Source organism: Brassica napus, chromosome A1, assembly GCF_020379485.1.
Source record: "Brassica napus cultivar Da-Ae chromosome A1, Da-Ae, whole genome shotgun sequence".
NCBI lineage: Eukaryota > Viridiplantae > Streptophyta > Magnoliopsida > Brassicales > Brassicaceae > Brassica > Brassica napus.
In genome coordinates, this window is record NC_063434.1 from 13,979,756 (window position 1) to 13,996,969 (window position 17,214).

A 17,214-nucleotide genomic window follows, 5' to 3' on the forward strand; every position below is an offset into this window, starting at 1 on the left:
ATTTAAAATAAAATCGACTTGATAAATTAATGTCTCAACTGAACTGTCTTGTGGTCGATAGAGCTTCTCTTGACAGTTCTAACCGAGTGTTGATGTATTAAATTCATTTATTTTCATGTGCTAAGAATTATTTCATTTATTTTCAAAAACCGAAATCATTGAAACTCAAAACTCCATACCAACTGTTCACATCTAAAGATAGGAAACGTTACTGAACAAAATGACGTACCATATATCGACCTGTCTTTAACCTAACTAGTCAACAAATTTACATCTACCTTGAATTGCTGGCAAATATATAGTCCGTGTAACAACAACACACATCACGTGCCTCAACCAAACCAAGGTCCAATAGTGTAATTAGTATTACAGAGACACACACACCATTTCTCGATATAATCCCAACACCCACATCACAACTCTCAGCCAAGTTTTACTATTCCCAAATCAACCAAAAACGATGGATTCTGAGATCGCCGTCGACTGCTCTCCGTTGCTCAAGATCTACAAGAGTGGCCGCATCGAGCGTCTCATGGGCGAAACCACCGTCCCAGCCTCTTTAACCCCACAGAACGGCGTCGTATCCAAGGACGTCGTTTATTCTCCCGACGACAATCTCTCCGTCCGCATGTACCTCCCGGTGAAAGCCCCGGAGACCGGTGAGAAACTCCCCCTCCTCGTCTACTTCCACGGCGGAGGATTCATCATCGAAACCGCTTTCTCGCCGACGTACCACACTTTCCTCACGGCGGCTGTCTCTGCTTCCGACTGCGTAGCCGTGTCCGTGGATTACAGGCGTGCACCTGAGCATCCCATTCCGATCTCTTTCGATGACTCGTGGACATGTCTCAAATGGGTATTCACCCACATCGCCGGATCTGGCTCGGAGAGTTGGTTGAACAAACACGTCGACTTCAGCAAACTGTTCCTCGCCGGAGACAGCGCCGGCGCGACCATCGCTCATCACATGGCGATGAGAGCTGCGAAGGAGAATCTCAGTCCCGAGTTAAGCGACTCAGGAATCTCCGGGATCATCCTGGTGCATCCTTACTTTTGGTCGAAAACACCAATCGATGACAAGGAGACCAAAGATGAAACGTTGAGGTCCAAGATCGAAGCGTTTTGGATGATGGCTGCTACTCCAAACAACAAAGACGGAGTCGATGATCCGTTGATCAACGTGGTTCAGTCAGAGTCGGTGGACATCTCCGGGTTGGGTTGCGGGAAAGTGTTGGTGATGGTGGCTGAGAAAGACGCCTTGGCCAGGCAAGGTTGGGGGTACGCTGCGAAGCTTGAGAAGAGTGAGTGGAAAGGGAAAGTGGAGTTGGTGGAGAGTGAAGGAGAAGACCATGTTTTTCATTTGATGAGACCTGATTGTGAGAAAGCTCTCGAGGCTATGAAGATATTCGCACGCTTTCTTAAGGGACTGATGTAGTAGCTGTGCTGCCTGTGTAGAGAGATGAAGATATAGTTTGGTCTCTCTCAGTTTCTGCAATGTTATAGTGATTTTATCATATTTGCACGAATAATACAAGAGACATTAATAATACCATATGCACATGACAAGAGCAACAAGTGAGACATTATTTGTGCTATGTTACAAACTTACAATCATGATGAGAGGAAACTGATAGTTTGACACAAGGTTTATTAGCCTATTGTTCCAAATTCATTAACGTTGGGATTCAGCCTTAAGAGTTAAGAAATGTACAGTCCACAATTTTTCATACACAAACCTTCTGATGAACCCCAAAACATAAACCACATGAAGTTTAGCTTATTTCATACACAAACCTTCTGATGAACCCCAAAACATAAACCACAACAAGGAGATCCTTTGTCTCCTTTCATTTTTATTCTATGCACGGAAGCGCTCGCTAGCCTTCTTAATCATGCAGAGAATCAGGAGAAGATAATGGGGATGCGTGTCACACGCGCGTGCCCCTCGGTATCTCATCTTCTCTTTGCTGATGATAGCCTTTTCTTCTGTAAGGCGAAGCTCCGTGAATGTGAAGAAGTAATGAAAGTAGTCAGGAAATATGGTAAAGCTTCTGGCCAATGTATCAATTTCGACAAATCGTCCTTACTCTTTGGTAAGCGGATTAATGCAAATACCAGGCAAGAGATCAAAGATGCAATGGGTATACAAAACGAAGGAGGGATGGGAACCTACTTAGGTATCCCTGAAGATATAAGTGGATCCAAGTGCAAATTGTTTGCATTCCTCAAGGATAAGTTAATGCACAAAGTAAATGGATGGACGGGTAGATGGCTTTCAAAAGGAGGGAAGGAAGTTCTAATAAAATCTATTCTGCTAGCTCTTCCGACTTATGTCATGTATACTTTCCTGCTCCCTTTGGAGATATGTGAAAACCTAGCTAGTGCCATCGCACGCTTCTGGTGGAGTTCAACCCCACCAAAGAGAGGAATTCACTGGGCGAAATGGGAAAAAGTATGTTTACCAAGAGAGGAAGGAGGGATTGGGTTTCGTATGATCCATGAGTTCAATCTGGCATTGTTGGCAAAACAATTATGGAGGTTGGTTCAATTTCCAGACTCATTGGTCGCTCGGGTTTTGAAGGGGAGATACTACAGATTAAGCTCGCCGCTGAGAGTAAACTCGGCTAGCTGCCCATCTTATGTGTGGACTAGCATCTCTGCTGCAAGGAAGTTGTTATTACTGGGAATCAGACAAAAGATACACTCAGGTTATGAAGTAAAGGTGTGGGAGGATCCGTGGATCCCAACGATCCCAGCAAGGCCGGCTATCCCTGTGGCACCAGTTATGCATCCCAATATGAGAGTAAGCGATCTCATTGATCAGACAGGGAAGGATTGGGATGTTGGATTATTGGAGAATTATGTAAATCCTGAAGACATACCGCTTATAAGGAGTTTGGCCATAAGTTCATCACACCGGCGCGATACTTTTTGCTGGAGCTACACAAGGAATGGCCAATATTCGGTTAAATCTGGATACTGGGTGGCCCAGAATTTATTAAAGACAGGGGAAGCACATGAGATATTGGAACCGAGTATTACCAAGCTTCAAGCCTTTGCTTGGAAGTTAAAAGCGCCTACGAAAATATGTCATCTTATTTGGCAGTTATTAACTGGGCATGTTGCAGTAACAAGGAATTTAGCAAGGCGTAATATGAGATGCGATAACTACTGCCCAAGATGTGGAGAATTGGAAGAATCTGTCACACATGCTATCTTTGAATGCCCGCCAGCGCTGCAAGCTTGGACATTATCGGCAACTCCAACAAGCCCAGAGGTTTTTCCAGTACCAAGTGTTTACGCCAATATGGACTACCTATTCTGGAGGAAAAACTCTATTATTGAGCCGGAACAAGACAGGGATCCTTTCCCCTGGATAATTTGGTATATCTGGAAGGCTAGGAATGATAAACTATTCAAGGGGATAGATAGAGACCCTTTGGAGTTAGTTCGCTATGCAGAGAGTGAATGTCAGGCCTGGTTCGATGCGAAAGATGTGGCACAACCTATGGTACGAGCGACTAATATGGTGAACCCCCAAGTCATAAGCTTGGGTAATATATGCTTGTTGGACGGATCATGGACATCATCTGCCAACTTCAGTGGACTTGGATGAGTTTGGATGGACAATAGGGGAAATACTCAGCTCATGGGCATGAAGAATCTTTTTCAACGGGAATCAGCCTTGCATTTGGAAGTAGAGGCACTACGGTGGGCAATGGAGAATATGCTACAGCACTCAACATGCCAGCGCTTTGGGACAGACTGTAAGGAGCTGATCGCAATGTTAGATGACCCTCATGCGTGGCCTAGATTTGCGACAAAATTGGAGAAGATAGAGACGCTACGGATATGCTTTCCGGAGTTTAGCATCACTCATGTTCCACGAGCGAGGAATCAATTTTTAGACTTTTTAGCTAAGAATGCTAGATCCTTCCATAGGGAGTTACTTTTCATTGGTTGTTCTATTCCGGTCTGGTTACCCAGACCACCTCAAGTTTGAGTAATAGAATGGCCGTTCGATGTCAAAAAAAAAAAAAAAACATAAACCACATGAAGTTTAGCTTATTTCCTGATATACTCACTGGTTAGAGACAACCCGCATTTCTTGAAAAAAAAAACAGAAGTCTGCATACATCTAGGTCTAACAAAAACCGAATTATCACAACACAAAAGCTGTTATTTTTAATATTTTCATATCGAAGGAAGGGTTGTTGTTGTTGAATACGAGTTTGGTAGGTCGAATGATAATGAAATGAACTCGGTTTTGTGGGTCTTACAAAGAAGTTTTATTCACAATATAAGATAAACGAACGAGATTACAAAGAGATTAGAGAAAGAAGGAAAAGGTCGGAGCTTTGTTGAAAGACTCCGACAGAAACACTAAGCAGAGCGATTGGTCGTAAACCCTAGATCTTGCCGTCAGTGTCTTAGTGTCTGTTTGCGGATCTTTTTCTCTGTTCTTTATGTTGTCCTTTTATAGACTCGGTTGGTTTTCTCTTCGTTCGCCCTAAAGTTAGTTCGCCCTAGAAGCTTGGCCCAAGTCTAAGCGAAATTGGCTTTCGAGTAAAGCGAAGGCTCGTCGGGCTGACGTTGAATAAACGACTCAATCGATTAATGGGTCGAACCGATCGATCGAATGTTCTGGCCGATCGATCCGTCAGCTAAACCGGTCTTGACCGGATTGTCGATGTAAGCGAGCCAAATGCCCATTGTTTGATGGGCCTTGCGGAGAATGTTAAATTCCTTTCCAACAGTAAGCCCCCCCCCAAGTCCTTTTACGAAGGGTCACGGTTCTTCGTATTAGGATTTCAAGAATTGGTTTTGAAAACAATGGGATTAGGCCTGCTCAATCAGCTATCCAACGGTCGATCGGTCACTCAATCGTTGATCCGTTACTTGTCGATCAATTGGTTGCCCTAACGCCGAGCATTTTTTCTTGATGATGAGTCTCAACATGTTATCTTCAGCTGTTTGGTCGTCGTGCTACTAGACTTAGAAGAGTATTGTCGGGCGAACGAAAGTGTTGAATACGAGTTGTGTAGGTCGAATGATAATGAAATGAACTCGGTTTCGTGGGTCTTACAAAGAAGTTTTATTCACAATATGAGATAAACGAACGAGATTACAAAGAGATTAGGGAAAGAAGGAAAAGGTCGGAGCTTTGTTGAAAGACTCCGACAGAAACACTAAGCAGAGCGATCGGTCGTAAACCCTAGATCTTGCCGTCAGTGTTTTAGTGTCTATTTGCGGATCCTTTTCTCTGTTCTTTATGTTGTCCTTTTATAGACTCGGTTTGTCTTCTCTTCGTACGCCCTAAAGTTAGTTCGTCCTAGAAGCCTAGCCCAAGTCTAAGCGAAATGGGCTTTCGAGTAAAGCGAAGGCTCGTCGGGCTGACGTCGAATAAACGATTCAATCGATTAATGGGTCGAACCGATCGATCAAATGTTCTGGCCGATCGATCCGTCAGCTAAACCGGTCTTGATCGGATTGTCGATGTAAACGGGGAAAATGCCCATTGTTTGATGGGCCTTGCGGAGAATGTTAAATTCTTCTCCAACAGTTGCCTTGTTGGTTCTTCTTAATAGCATGCCCAATATTATTATAAGGCTTGGACTTGGCTTGGACTATGCTGCTGTGAAAAGACAAAATAGAGAAGAAAATAGCAGATTTCACCAATTTTTCTTGTGGTTTATTATGAAAGCAAGCTTGAACAAATGAGAGATTGATGCTCATATAGAAAAGTTACAGGAGGTGAAAGACAACACTCGCATATATATCAAATCACTTGGAAAAAGACTTTAAACACATGGCTATGGCGTAATATTGGGCTTCTAAATGATGGCTTGGGCTTATGATTAATACTCTTCTGCAAACTTTGCGTAGGTGATACTGAAGTTGACTTGATATAATATAACCATGAGTTGTTGAACAAAGCTTCGATGTAGGCAGTTTGTTTTATTTGCCACGGAAAACAAATTTAGGGTGAGATCTGTTCAAGTCGTCTATGCATGGAAAGTATGACATGACTCATTTAGAGATATTCTCTTGATACTTTGAGAGTTTAGTTGATTTTCCTCAAAGGTATTTATGACCTATTTGTCTCACTAAGGAGTTGATTGGCAAGTGCTTTAGAAATGTTGTAACATCTCTCTACGGCTTAAATTATTTCTACAGTCTAAATTTTTCTCAATCATGCTTTCTAAAGATTTTTTAAAGTTACAGGTTTTTCTTTCCTTTTTATTTATTTTTAGCTGTAGAGCACTTATTTTTTTGCTTTAGAAAATTTATTTGTAAGTCATTGAATCTTTTTAAACCTACATCTGATATTCTACAGCAAAATTATCTACAGCCGGAGCAAAATCTACAGTTTTATTTCTAAAGCAAAAATATAAAGCTACAGCTCCTTCCAATTATCCCCTAAGAATTTGGGGGGTGATTGGTTGGGTTGTAGAAAGTGACTTTAGCTTTAATTTTCATCTACAACCTTAAATACAACCAATCATGCTTTATTTTGGTTTTTAAAGCTACAACCAAAAAATTAAAGTTACAGCAAAAACACACAAAAAATGGTTGTAAAAGTCTTATTTTCTAAAGCCTCATTTTTTTTAGCTGTAGGAAATTTTAAATTTACATCACTTAAAGCTAAATCAAAAATCCTACAGACAAAATGTTAAAGTAAATTTTCTACAGTTACAACCCAACCAATCACCCCCTTGGTTTTTTTATCCATTTTCTTCTCCTAAATACTCCCATTCACTCTCTAATTCTTATTTCCCCAGGGGCGGTCTTAGGTAAAAAGTAGGTGTGGCACATACCCCACACTAATTTTTTTTACTTTTTTTAGTAATTAATCAAAATTTATTTATAAATGCTTATTTTATATACAAATTAAAATTTGTACCCCATACTAAATAATGTTCTCCGTCCGCCCCTTTATGTCCTCTGATACTTATTACAAGTGGGCTATATTATAATAATCAGTTTCTTAAAAATGGTTTCGGCTTGTGGTTGATATACTTTAAGCTTATTTTGTTGGATGGCATGCTTAAAGCATCAGGGATGAGTATTTCAACAAATATCTTAGTTATATAATATTAGTTTAGTTTAAATATGTAACTTCAATTTAAGTATATAAGAAAACTAAACCATTTACTTGAAAACACATCATTTTTGAGTTTCTAGTCATTTGTTTAAAATCTTTTAAATGAGAGACAGTCTCTTTCTCTCTCTTTCTATTTTTTGTCATTTAGAAAATAATATTAACATAAAAGAAGGTACAACAGCACACAAAGACATTAGTCTTTCCGGAGCCAAGAAACGACAAGGATCCCAATTTTTTCGGAGCCTTAAACCGGACGGGAGCAACCTATTTTTGGAAGGAAACAATAAAAGATTACAGACAAGCATAGAGGCATCACATATCTAAAGCCTAAAACCAAGATTATGTAAGAGAATACTTGAACTTCCGGCGAGACTTAAGAATCTTGAACTCGGCACTAATGATTGCACTTTGAAGAGAAGAACAAAACAAACTCCAACTTAAAGGAACGAACCAGGTAAGTAACTCTGAGGCAAACCTGAAAATCATTTATCAACAGAACCATAAAGAAAGTTGGTGAAGAACTCGAAAGACAGCTCCGCAGAACGCCGGAACCCACGCCGGTTCAACAGAAATGAACAACCATTGCCTTCACCGAAAATTTACTTGAAGAAACCCTGTTGCAAACCAAAACAGCTAACGCCCCCATCAAGAACCCGCAAAGATGGAAGTGATTTTTTCAAAATCTTACATTATCGCTACCACATGAAGAGAAGATTGGGTAAGACTACGTCAAACCGGGCAGAGATACCAGATCTAGAATTGGAACATCATATGTGCCGCCAACACCAACCACAACCACAGCTGCATGATCTGTGGCGGAAAAAAACTCGTTTTTGCGGTTTTTGGCGATAAAATTTGTTTTATGGCAGGAAAACTTGTTTTGGCAGAAAAATTCATTTTTGTTTTTGGCGGGAAACCCCTTTGGCAGGAAAAATTATTTTGTGATTTTTGGCGGAAAAAATCATTTTTACGGTTTTGGCGAAAAATTATTTTTCCATGTTTTGGTGGGAAAACTTGTTATTACGGTTTTTGCAAAAAAAAAATTTTTGTGGGTTTTGGCGTGGCACCGGTCACCAGAGACAGAAGATCAAAAGGCTAGAGGAAGTAGATAAAACACAGAGGAGAGATTGGTATTATTTATAAAAGAAATTGATATTTATAATATTGATAGAAGATGTCAAAACAATGTAAAAAATGTTGAGAGGCTCCATGAGAGACTATGTGTTAAATTTTATGAATTTCTAACTTATAATCAATTTGTTTTAAGTTTGAAGCCTAAAAAATTTAATATACTATCAAAATCCAAACACGCGCTACCCAAGCAAACCAAAATTGATCCGGCCTATCTAAAGAGGTCTGATCAGTTTTAAACTAGCTTGATTTCAATGGTCTGACCGAACTGAATCATAGACTGGATATTGTCAAAACTAATAGTTATACATAATATTATTACAAGGGGACGGGTGAGAATACAAATCTTCCACATTAGGAGTTAGTAGGACATGACTAATAAATAAAAGATCTGGACCAATTCATTTAATACCAATTGCTTTTAAGTTGGAAACCCCAAAAAATTAACACTTTAATGAAGATGTTCTTCACTCACACAATTGTCTTAGGTTGTGATCGGTGATTTGGGCTTTAAAAGTTTTAAAGACTTTAAGATAATTCTATAGTCTTGGAAGTCATTATTTACCCAATCGGGCTTTATTGATCTAAAAGCCTTTAAAGTCTCCTAAAAACACTCAAAAGTCAAAACCATATTTCATTTCTTTTTGTGCACTAAACGTTGGACTCTTTCTAAAGCCTATAAAACCTGATTTTTACTGAAAGCCGTTAAAGTTTCTACAATGTTAAAGCCTAATACCAAAAGTCATTACCAAACACAACCTTAAATAGTCACTTCTCTTTGTGTTTTACTTTGCAGCTTATCATCATGGACTCTAAATAAATTGTGAATTATTTTTGAAGGAAAGTGGAAGTAATTCTTTCTTTTTTGGGTACAAAATAATTGCATCCAATCTTGTAGAAGATATTCCACCATCTTATTGCCAGTTTATGTTTTTTTTTTGTTCAACATTGCCAGTTTATGTAGAGAATGTGACATATATGATAATGTTTTCTCCGGCAATTTCATAAGAAAAATTCACTACGATAGTAATTTTTAGTTTATTTTCACAAAAATAGCTTTCAAAGAAAAAAAAATACAAAAAAGTTTTATTTAAGGATAAAATTACATTTATACCATAGGGTTAACTAATATAGACTTAGGATTTAGAGTTAAAAGGTGGGGTTTTGAGGATAGGATTTCAGTTTTTAAAAAATAAAAAAATTAAAATTAAAATTTTCAAAATAAAAAAATGCTATTTTGGTCATTTTCCTCTTTCAGAACTATTTTTATAACAAAAACTTAAAAAAAGAACTATTTGAGAAAATTGTCAATTTCATAATCATATGATAAGCCCTAATCTGAAGACTCAGCCATAAATTTTCGGTAGCACAAATGATGGAAGAACATAGTCAGAGTACAAAGTTTAGTTTATCCATGAACATAGATAGTAACAAAAATTTTAAAAAAGTATATTAGGTGGACTTCGTTTTGCTAATAATTAAGTGAACAGCAAGATTTCCATTTCTTAAGGTAAATCTATGGAAGGACGAAGTGTATCTTGTAGTCCATAACCAAATATCGCATAAGAGATTATGGAGAGCTATATCTTTTCGGTTGTGATGAATATTACTAATCAAAACATTAGAATCGCCTTCAAATATAACATTAGGAATACTAGTACTCCATGTTGATTGCATTGTGAAGAGGAGGGACATTGCCTCTGCTTCCAAAACTGAACCTACTTGCATATACGGGATCCCCACAATTTTGTAACTCCATAACTGTCTTGACCTATCCATCCGCATTGAATTTGTTGGTTGTTTAAATTGTAAGCTGCACCATAGTTGCATTTTAGCACTCCATGTGGTGGAAGACGAATGCAAGCTCTATTACACCATTGATCATTTCGTCTAGCTTTTTTAGGTTGATGATCCATAAGGGTACTAGAAATCCATTCTCAGTACGAGAGTTGCTATTTTTCACAACGAAAGCCTCATATAATATTTATGGGCTGACAGATTACCGGGCCGAAAATCACAATTATTAGACTGAAATGACATAAAATCAGATGTAGTTTCAATATGAAATGAATCTTTAACAGATAACGCGTGACCAACCTCCAATAAAATAGGAGAGAGACAAACACACACCATTGGTCAATATAAACCCAACACACACATACACAAACCAAACAACTATCGAAGTCTTTCAATCAAGTCAACGGAAACCATGGATTCAGAGATCGCCTACGACTTCTCTCCAGCGTTCATAATCTACAAGAGTGGCCGCATCGAGCGCCTCACCGGTGAAACCATCGTCCAATCTTCTTTAACTCCCCACAACGGCGTCGTTTCTAAGGACGTCGTTTATTCTCCCGGCGAGAATCTCTCTGTAACGGCCCGGTTCCTGGCCCATAAAAATTTCCCAAAGAATATGGGCTTCTCTACGGCCCATTTGGCAAAACCCTAGGGCTTCCCCTTCCCTTTACTATAAAAAGAGATGCAGTCTCCCTTCCTGCCTCATCACAAATCTGAAGCGAAGCTCTGCAGAGAATTCCCGGAGGTCGAAAACCCTAGCCGTCGAGCTCTCTCTCCTTCTCTCCTGCGCCGCCTCTCTCTCTCCTCTCTCTCTCTCCCGCGCGTCGCTCTCTCTCTCTCTCCTCGCCGTCACCCTCTCTCTCTCCTTGCCGTCGCACGCTCTCTCTCTCTCCCTCTCGCCGGCGCCGTGAAGTGGTGGTGCTGACCAGATCTCAACCTTCTCAATCCTCGTTTCCAGATCCAGATCCAGATCTAAGACTAAGGTGGAGTGTTTCGAACCCAACCTTCTTTCATGGTTCTGTATACTCCTATATGTTGGAGTTGGGTTGATTAGACCCTGTTTGGGAGTTAGGTTGATAGTACATGGTATTGCTAGGATGATAGAGGAATGAATCATGATGCATAAGAACCCTCATATTGATAAATGGGACTTGATGAACTGAATTGAATTGTTGTGGTAATGGCTGATTGGTAGCTGATACTTGGTTGCTTGGTTGTGATGTCCCATGTGTGGTTGCGATTGAAGTTAGGATGCTAGAGAGAAATAAATGCTAGGGTGATAGATGAACAATGATTATAAAAGTTATTGAAGTAGAACTTGAATGCGATGTGTATTGTGTGTGACACCGATAACGGGTGGCGTCTAGTGATTGAGTCCAAGTACAAGTAGAAATGAAAAGGGGAAGTAATTGGGAATGGAAAGGGTTAAGTGAAAGCGATAAGGAAGTGAAAGGATAAGTAAAAGTATGAAAGAACGTTGTTAAGGTTAAGCATGGGTGGGAAAGCATATAGAGAGTCTAAGGAAAGTAGGTGGGGTAAGTAGTCCACGCTAGGTATCCATAGGAGATGTGGCGAATCCACATGAATATGGAAGCACCCATAGGAGATGTGGCGAATCCACATGAATATGGGGTAGAAGCCTAGTGGGGGGCTACCCACTGAGGAAAAGAGGAAAAGAGGAAAAGAGGAAAAGAGGAAAAGAGGAAAAGACGAAAAGGATATGCATTGTAGGGTTTTAGCTCATGGTCGGGTACAGGAAGTTAAAGAAGTCATAGGATTTAGTCGGACTGGTAAGATGAGTCGGTTAAGTCTAGGGATGGCGTGTGTGGCAATGAGTGAGATCATTGTATCGATTGATTACTAGGTTGTTAGAAGTGAATGGAAGTGTGTGTAGAAATTACAGATGGTGATAGGAAATGATAAAATGCATTAACTGATTGTAGTGGCTAGTCAGTCCTAGTTCCCGCATAGAGTAGTATAGAGTGTCATGCGGGCAGGCTGGTCTAGAGCCACTTCACTGAGTAACTTGTTGCTCACCCCCTCCATTTCCATTTTTCCCTGTGCGCAGGACTGTAAGTAGAAGTATATGGATGTGGGTGTGACGGTATTTTCAAAGAAGGTTATGCGCTCGTCTCTCGGGACCAGTAACGGGACACGTAGGGTTGTCTAAATGAGTAGACACGTGTCCATAACGCCCCTTCGATAACCCCGGTCGGACGCCGGGGGATCGGGTTGTTACAATTGGTATCAGAGCGGGTTAAGATCCCTTAGTTCTGTCCTAAGGGATCGGCATTTCCGACGTTTAAAAAAAAAAAAAAAAAAAAAAAAAAAAAAAAAAAAAAAAACATTTCTATATATTTCGTTTTCGGAAAAAAAAAAAAAAAAAAAAAAAAAAAAAAATTCTTTGCAAAATTACTGAGTATTTTCGGATTGTGAAAGATTAATTGAAAATCCCACTATATCCATACTTCTATTATGGTTCTGATTGAAATTTTATTGCAGGATGTTTTCGCTTGACCATTACGAGTGGAGGATGCCGCGTATGCACTACGGACGGAGGAACACCAGGGAGTACGCCCAAAGGCGTCACTACGACAGGGAGGGTAACTTGGTGCTACCCATGTTTCCGGATCCTGAAGAACAGTACAGGGAGTTTCCATTCAGGTACCCGCACGAGCAGACTGTGAAGCATAAGGTGTTGATGCCACATTTCCAGAGGATGGCTATGGAGGAACGCCTACTGCAGGGCAATGCGAGGTTCCAGCTGGCAACCGAAGAGGGACCCCCGAGGAAGCGTGGCCGTCCATGCAAGACGCCAAGTGCAGCAGGGGGACCCTCAAGGGTGTTCACCGGGAAGTGCCAGTGTGGAGTGCTGAGCAAGAATGCCCAGGAGGACCGATCAGTCGCTGGATACACGGAGGACTTCATCAACCAAGCCAAGCTGTGCAAACCAAAGAATGCAGAGACGTGGTGCATATGGTATAAGAACGGGCTACGCAAGGAACTCCAGGCGCAGTTGAGGGGTGTTTTGGAGCCCTTGGAGTTCGCGCTAGTGAGGCGGATGGCAGGCTTCGCCATGGAGGCAGAAGAGAAGATTGCAGCCGATGTGGCCGCTCTCTCGAGCATGGAAGGAGGAAACCCAGGTAGGGACGTTGATGGCCATGAGGTGCCGGTAGGGGCACCCGCTAAGGGAAAGCGGGGGCGTCCGCGAAAACTACCTACAGTGACATGTGATTGTGACGTACTGGTCCAGATGGTTCAGAAGCCACGCAAGGTGAGAGATTACCTGGAGGAGTTCTTGGATACGGCCAAGATGTGTCAACCGAAGCCAGCTGAGGAGTGGTGTCATCTGTTTAGGGCTGGGCTACGTGGGGATATTCGTGAAGAACTCGTGGGAGTCCTGGAGCCTCTGGAATTTGCACTGGTGAGAAGGATGGCTAACCAAGCACTGCATGCGGAGGAGTGGTTGGCGGAAAAGGAGGCGGAGGCCGAGGATGACCGCGTCGCAGAGGGCGAGGAAGACCTGGGATCTGAGTCCCGCTGCCCCTCGCCATGTCAATGTGGCTAGACGAGATCCTAGGGACGATTCGTAGGAGTAGGACACGTGTTCCGCTATTGGTTTTATTTCATTTATTGGTTATTGGGGTTGGTGTTTTTCCCCTTATTTACGGCATTCTGTATTTGTGCAGATGTGCTGAGTTTTCTTTTACAAACTATTGTAGTCCTACTCCTTTTATTATTTATGACATTCCTTCGTTGGTTTTAAAGATTCCAGTAGAGTTATCGTGTCATGTATGCCTCCCTTGATTGTTGTGTGAATGTGTGAATCCATTTTGGTAACGAACGATTGGTCTGAAAGATGTGGGCCTTGGAATTCGGGGACGAATTCCGATTAACGGGGGAGGATTGTAACGGCCCGGTTCCTGGCCCATAAAAATTTCCCAAAGAATATGGGCTTCTCTACGGCCCATTTGGCAAAACCCTAGGGCTTCCCCTTCCCTTTACTATAAAAAGAGATGCAGTCTCCCTTCCTGCCTCATCACAAATCTGAAGCGAAGCTCTGCAGAGAATTCCCGGAGGTCGAAAACCCTAGCCGTCGAGCTCTCTCTCCTTCTCTCCTGCGCCGCCTCTCTCTCTCCTCTCTCTCTCTCCCGCGCGTCGCTCTCTCTCTCTCTCCTCGCCGTCACCCTCTCTCTCTCCTTGCCGTCGCACGCTCTCTCTCTCTCCCTCTCGCCGGCGCCGTGAAGTGGTGGTGCTGACCAGATCTCAACCTTCTCAATCCTCGTTTCCAGATCCAGATCCAGATCTAAGACTAAGGTGGAGTGTTTCGAACCCAACCTTCTTTCATGGTTCTGTATACTCCTATATGTTGGAGTTGGGTTGATTAGACCCTGTTTGGGAGTTAGGTTGATAGTACATGGTATTGCTAGGATGATAGAGGAATGAATCATGATGCATAAGAACCCTCATATTGATAAATGGGACTTGATGAACTGAATTGAATTGTTGTGGTAATGGCTGATTGGTAGCTGATACTTGGTTGCTTGGTTGTGATGTCCCATGTGTGGTTGCGATTGAAGTTAGGATGCTAGAGAGAAATAAATGCTAGGGTGATAGATGAACAATGATTATAAAAGTTATTGAAGTAGAACTTGAATGCGATGTGTATTGTGTGTGACACCGATAACGGGTGGCGTCTAGTGATTGAGTCCAAGTACAAGTAGAAATGAAAAGGGGAAGTAATTGGGAATGGAAAGGGTTAAGTGAAAGCGATAAGGAAGTGAAAGGATAAGTAAAAGTATGAAAGAACGTTGTTAAGGTTAAGCATGGGTGGGAAAGCATATAGAGAGTCTAAGGAAAGTAGGTGGGGTAAGTAGTCCACGCTAGGTATCCATAGGAGATGTGGCGAATCCACATGAATATGGAAGCACCCATAGGAGATGTGGCGAATCCACATGAATATGGGGTAGAAGCCTAGTGGGGGGCTACCCACTGAGGAAAAGAGGAAAAGAGGAAAAGAGGAAAAGAGGAAAAGAGGAAAAGACGAAAAGGATATGCATTGTAGGGTTTTAGCTCATGGTCGGGTACAGGAAGTTAAAGAAGTCATAGGATTTAGTCGGACTGGTAAGATGAGTCGGTTAAGTCTAGGGATGGCGTGTGTGGCAATGAGTGAGATCATTGTATCGATTGATTACTAGGTTGTTAGAAGTGAATGGAAGTGTGTGTAGAAATTACAGATGGTGATAGAAAATGATAAAATGCATTAACTGATTGTAGTGGCTAGTCAGTCCTAGTTCCCGCATAGAGTAGTATAGAGTGTCATGCGGGCAGGCTGGTCTAGAGCCACTTCACTGAGTAACTTGTTGCTCACCCCCTCCATTTCCATTTTTCCCTGTGCGCAGGACTGTAAGTAGAAGTATATGGATGTGGGTGTGACGGTATTTTCAAAGAAGGTTATGCGCTCGTCTCTCGGGACCAGTAACGGGACACGTAGGGTTGTCTAAATGAGTAGACACGTGTCCATAACGCCCCTTCGATAACCCCGGTCGGACGCCGGGGGATCGGGTTGTTACACTCTCCGTCCGTGTTTTCCTCCCGGAGAAAGCCGCGAAGACCGGTGAGAAGCTCCCTCTCCTCGTTTACTTCCACGGAGGAGCATTCATCATCGAAACCCCTTTCTCACCGACTTACCACACTTTCCTCACGACGTCTGTATCTGCTTCCCGACTGCATAGCAGTGTCGGTGGACTACCGGCGTCCACCGGAGCATCCCATTCCGATCCCTTACGAAGATTCATGGACGTCTCTCAAATGGGTATTCACCCACATCGCCGGTTGTGGACCGGAGAGTTGGCTGAACAAATACGCCGACTTCAGCAAAGTGTTCGTCGCCGGAGACAGCGCCGGCGCGAACATCACTCATCACATGACGATGAGAGCTGCGAAGGAGAAACTGAGTCCCCATTTGAGCGGTTCAGGAATAACGGGAATCATCTTGGTTCATCCTTACTTCTGGTCGAAAACACCAGTCGACGACAAGGATACGACGGATGTAACGACGAGGTCCAGATCGGAGACGCTCTGGAAGATAGCGAGTCCTAGTAGCAAAGACGGAGTGGATGATCCGTTTATCAACGTCGTTCAAGCAGAGTCGGTGGATATCTCCGGCTTGGGATGCGGAAAGGTTTTGGTGATGGTGGCGGAGTTAGATTTGCTAGTGAGGCAAGATTGGTGTTACGCGGCGAAGCTTGAGAGGAGTGGTTGGAAGGGAGAAGTGGAGGTGATGGAGACTGAAGGAGAAAAACATGTCTTTCATTTGAAGAATCCTGATTCTGAGAAAGCTCATGAACTCGTGAAGAAGTTCGCAAGCTTTATTAAGGGAGACATGTAAGTAGCTACTACTGATATTTGGTCCCTCCAGCTTAATATTTTCAGGAAAATAAAATTATCACATTTATCATCTTATACAAAGTTTGAACACAAGGACGTGAATTTTACAAAACAAAAAGAGAAGAAACGTTTGAAACAGAGCTTTGCTTTGTTGTTGTTCCGCAGCTATTTATCAAGATCAGATTCGAAACCAGTTAAGAAACATAATGGAAAATTCTAGATGAGAGGAGTAGTGATTAAACCTGTTAATGAAAAGCTTTCTAGACGGCAATACAAAAGGGATTTCTTGAATTTCTCAAACTTTAGATAGACAGTTGAGTAAGGCAAGAACTCAGAGAAGAGGTGGTTAATAGCAACAGCGAGTTTCAGGATTCAAAGGTTCTCCTCATTAGTAAGTGTAGGAATAAACCTCACTGGATGGCACCCCACAGTTCGATGAGGCCATGGAGCGCACACAACTGTTTTTATGAAGAAGAGGGAAGAATGGAAACGTATGCGACCAACAGTTTATATATTTAGCTGAAAATACTTTACAAGTCATCCAATGTTTGGAAAATGGTATTGATTCATTTGTGTATAGATCTCTTCCACGCAACTTTGGACATTAAAGAGACATGACCACGCCATCAAACAGGGATCGTTGGGGCTTGGCTAAACATGGATGGCCTCACTAGAAGAAAAATGGCCGTAGTGGATAATCACAAAGAGAATAGCGTCTGATTTGCTTTCCATCTCTCTCAAACTGAATAAAACAGTCTCAAGCAATAACACGCGAACCGAACAAGACTAAA

At 41.9% G+C, this 17,214-nt stretch overlaps 2 protein-coding genes and 1 pseudogene across 2 annotated transcripts; all 3 read left to right on the top strand.

The window, feature by feature from the left end:
* The first annotated feature begins 390 nt into the window (after nt 1-390).
* Nucleotides 391-1,549, top strand: LOC125607114 (probable carboxylesterase 12). The gene has a single exon (XM_048776854.1). The coding sequence runs from the start codon at nt 461-463 to the stop codon at nt 1,433-1,435; it is 975 nt and encodes a 324-aa protein (XP_048632811.1). The 5' UTR covers nt 391-460; the 3' UTR covers nt 1,436-1,549.
* An 8,546-nt stretch (nt 1,550-10,095) lies between these two features.
* LOC106447613 lies at nt 10,096-17,000 on the top strand (annotated as a pseudogene).
* On the top strand, nt 10,613-15,344 carry LOC125607121. The gene is made up of 2 exons (XM_048776867.1): nt 10,613-11,016; nt 12,536-15,344. Exon 2 carries the CDS (start codon nt 12,537-12,539, stop codon nt 13,599-13,601), a length of 1,065 nt encoding a protein of 354 aa, XP_048632824.1. The 5' UTR covers nt 10,613-11,016; nt 12,536; the 3' UTR covers nt 13,602-15,344.
* Nucleotides 17,001-17,214: the final 214 nt, after the last annotated feature.

What these genes read in the sequence shown, in the direction of transcription:
- LOC125607121 (XM_048776867.1), top strand. Translation starts at nt 12,537, where the DNA reads ATGTTTTCGCTTGACCATTACGAGTGGAGGATGCCGCGTATGCACTAC.
- LOC125607114 (XM_048776854.1), top strand. Translation starts at nt 461, where the DNA reads ATGGATTCTGAGATCGCCGTCGACTGCTCTCCGTTGCTCAAGATCTAC.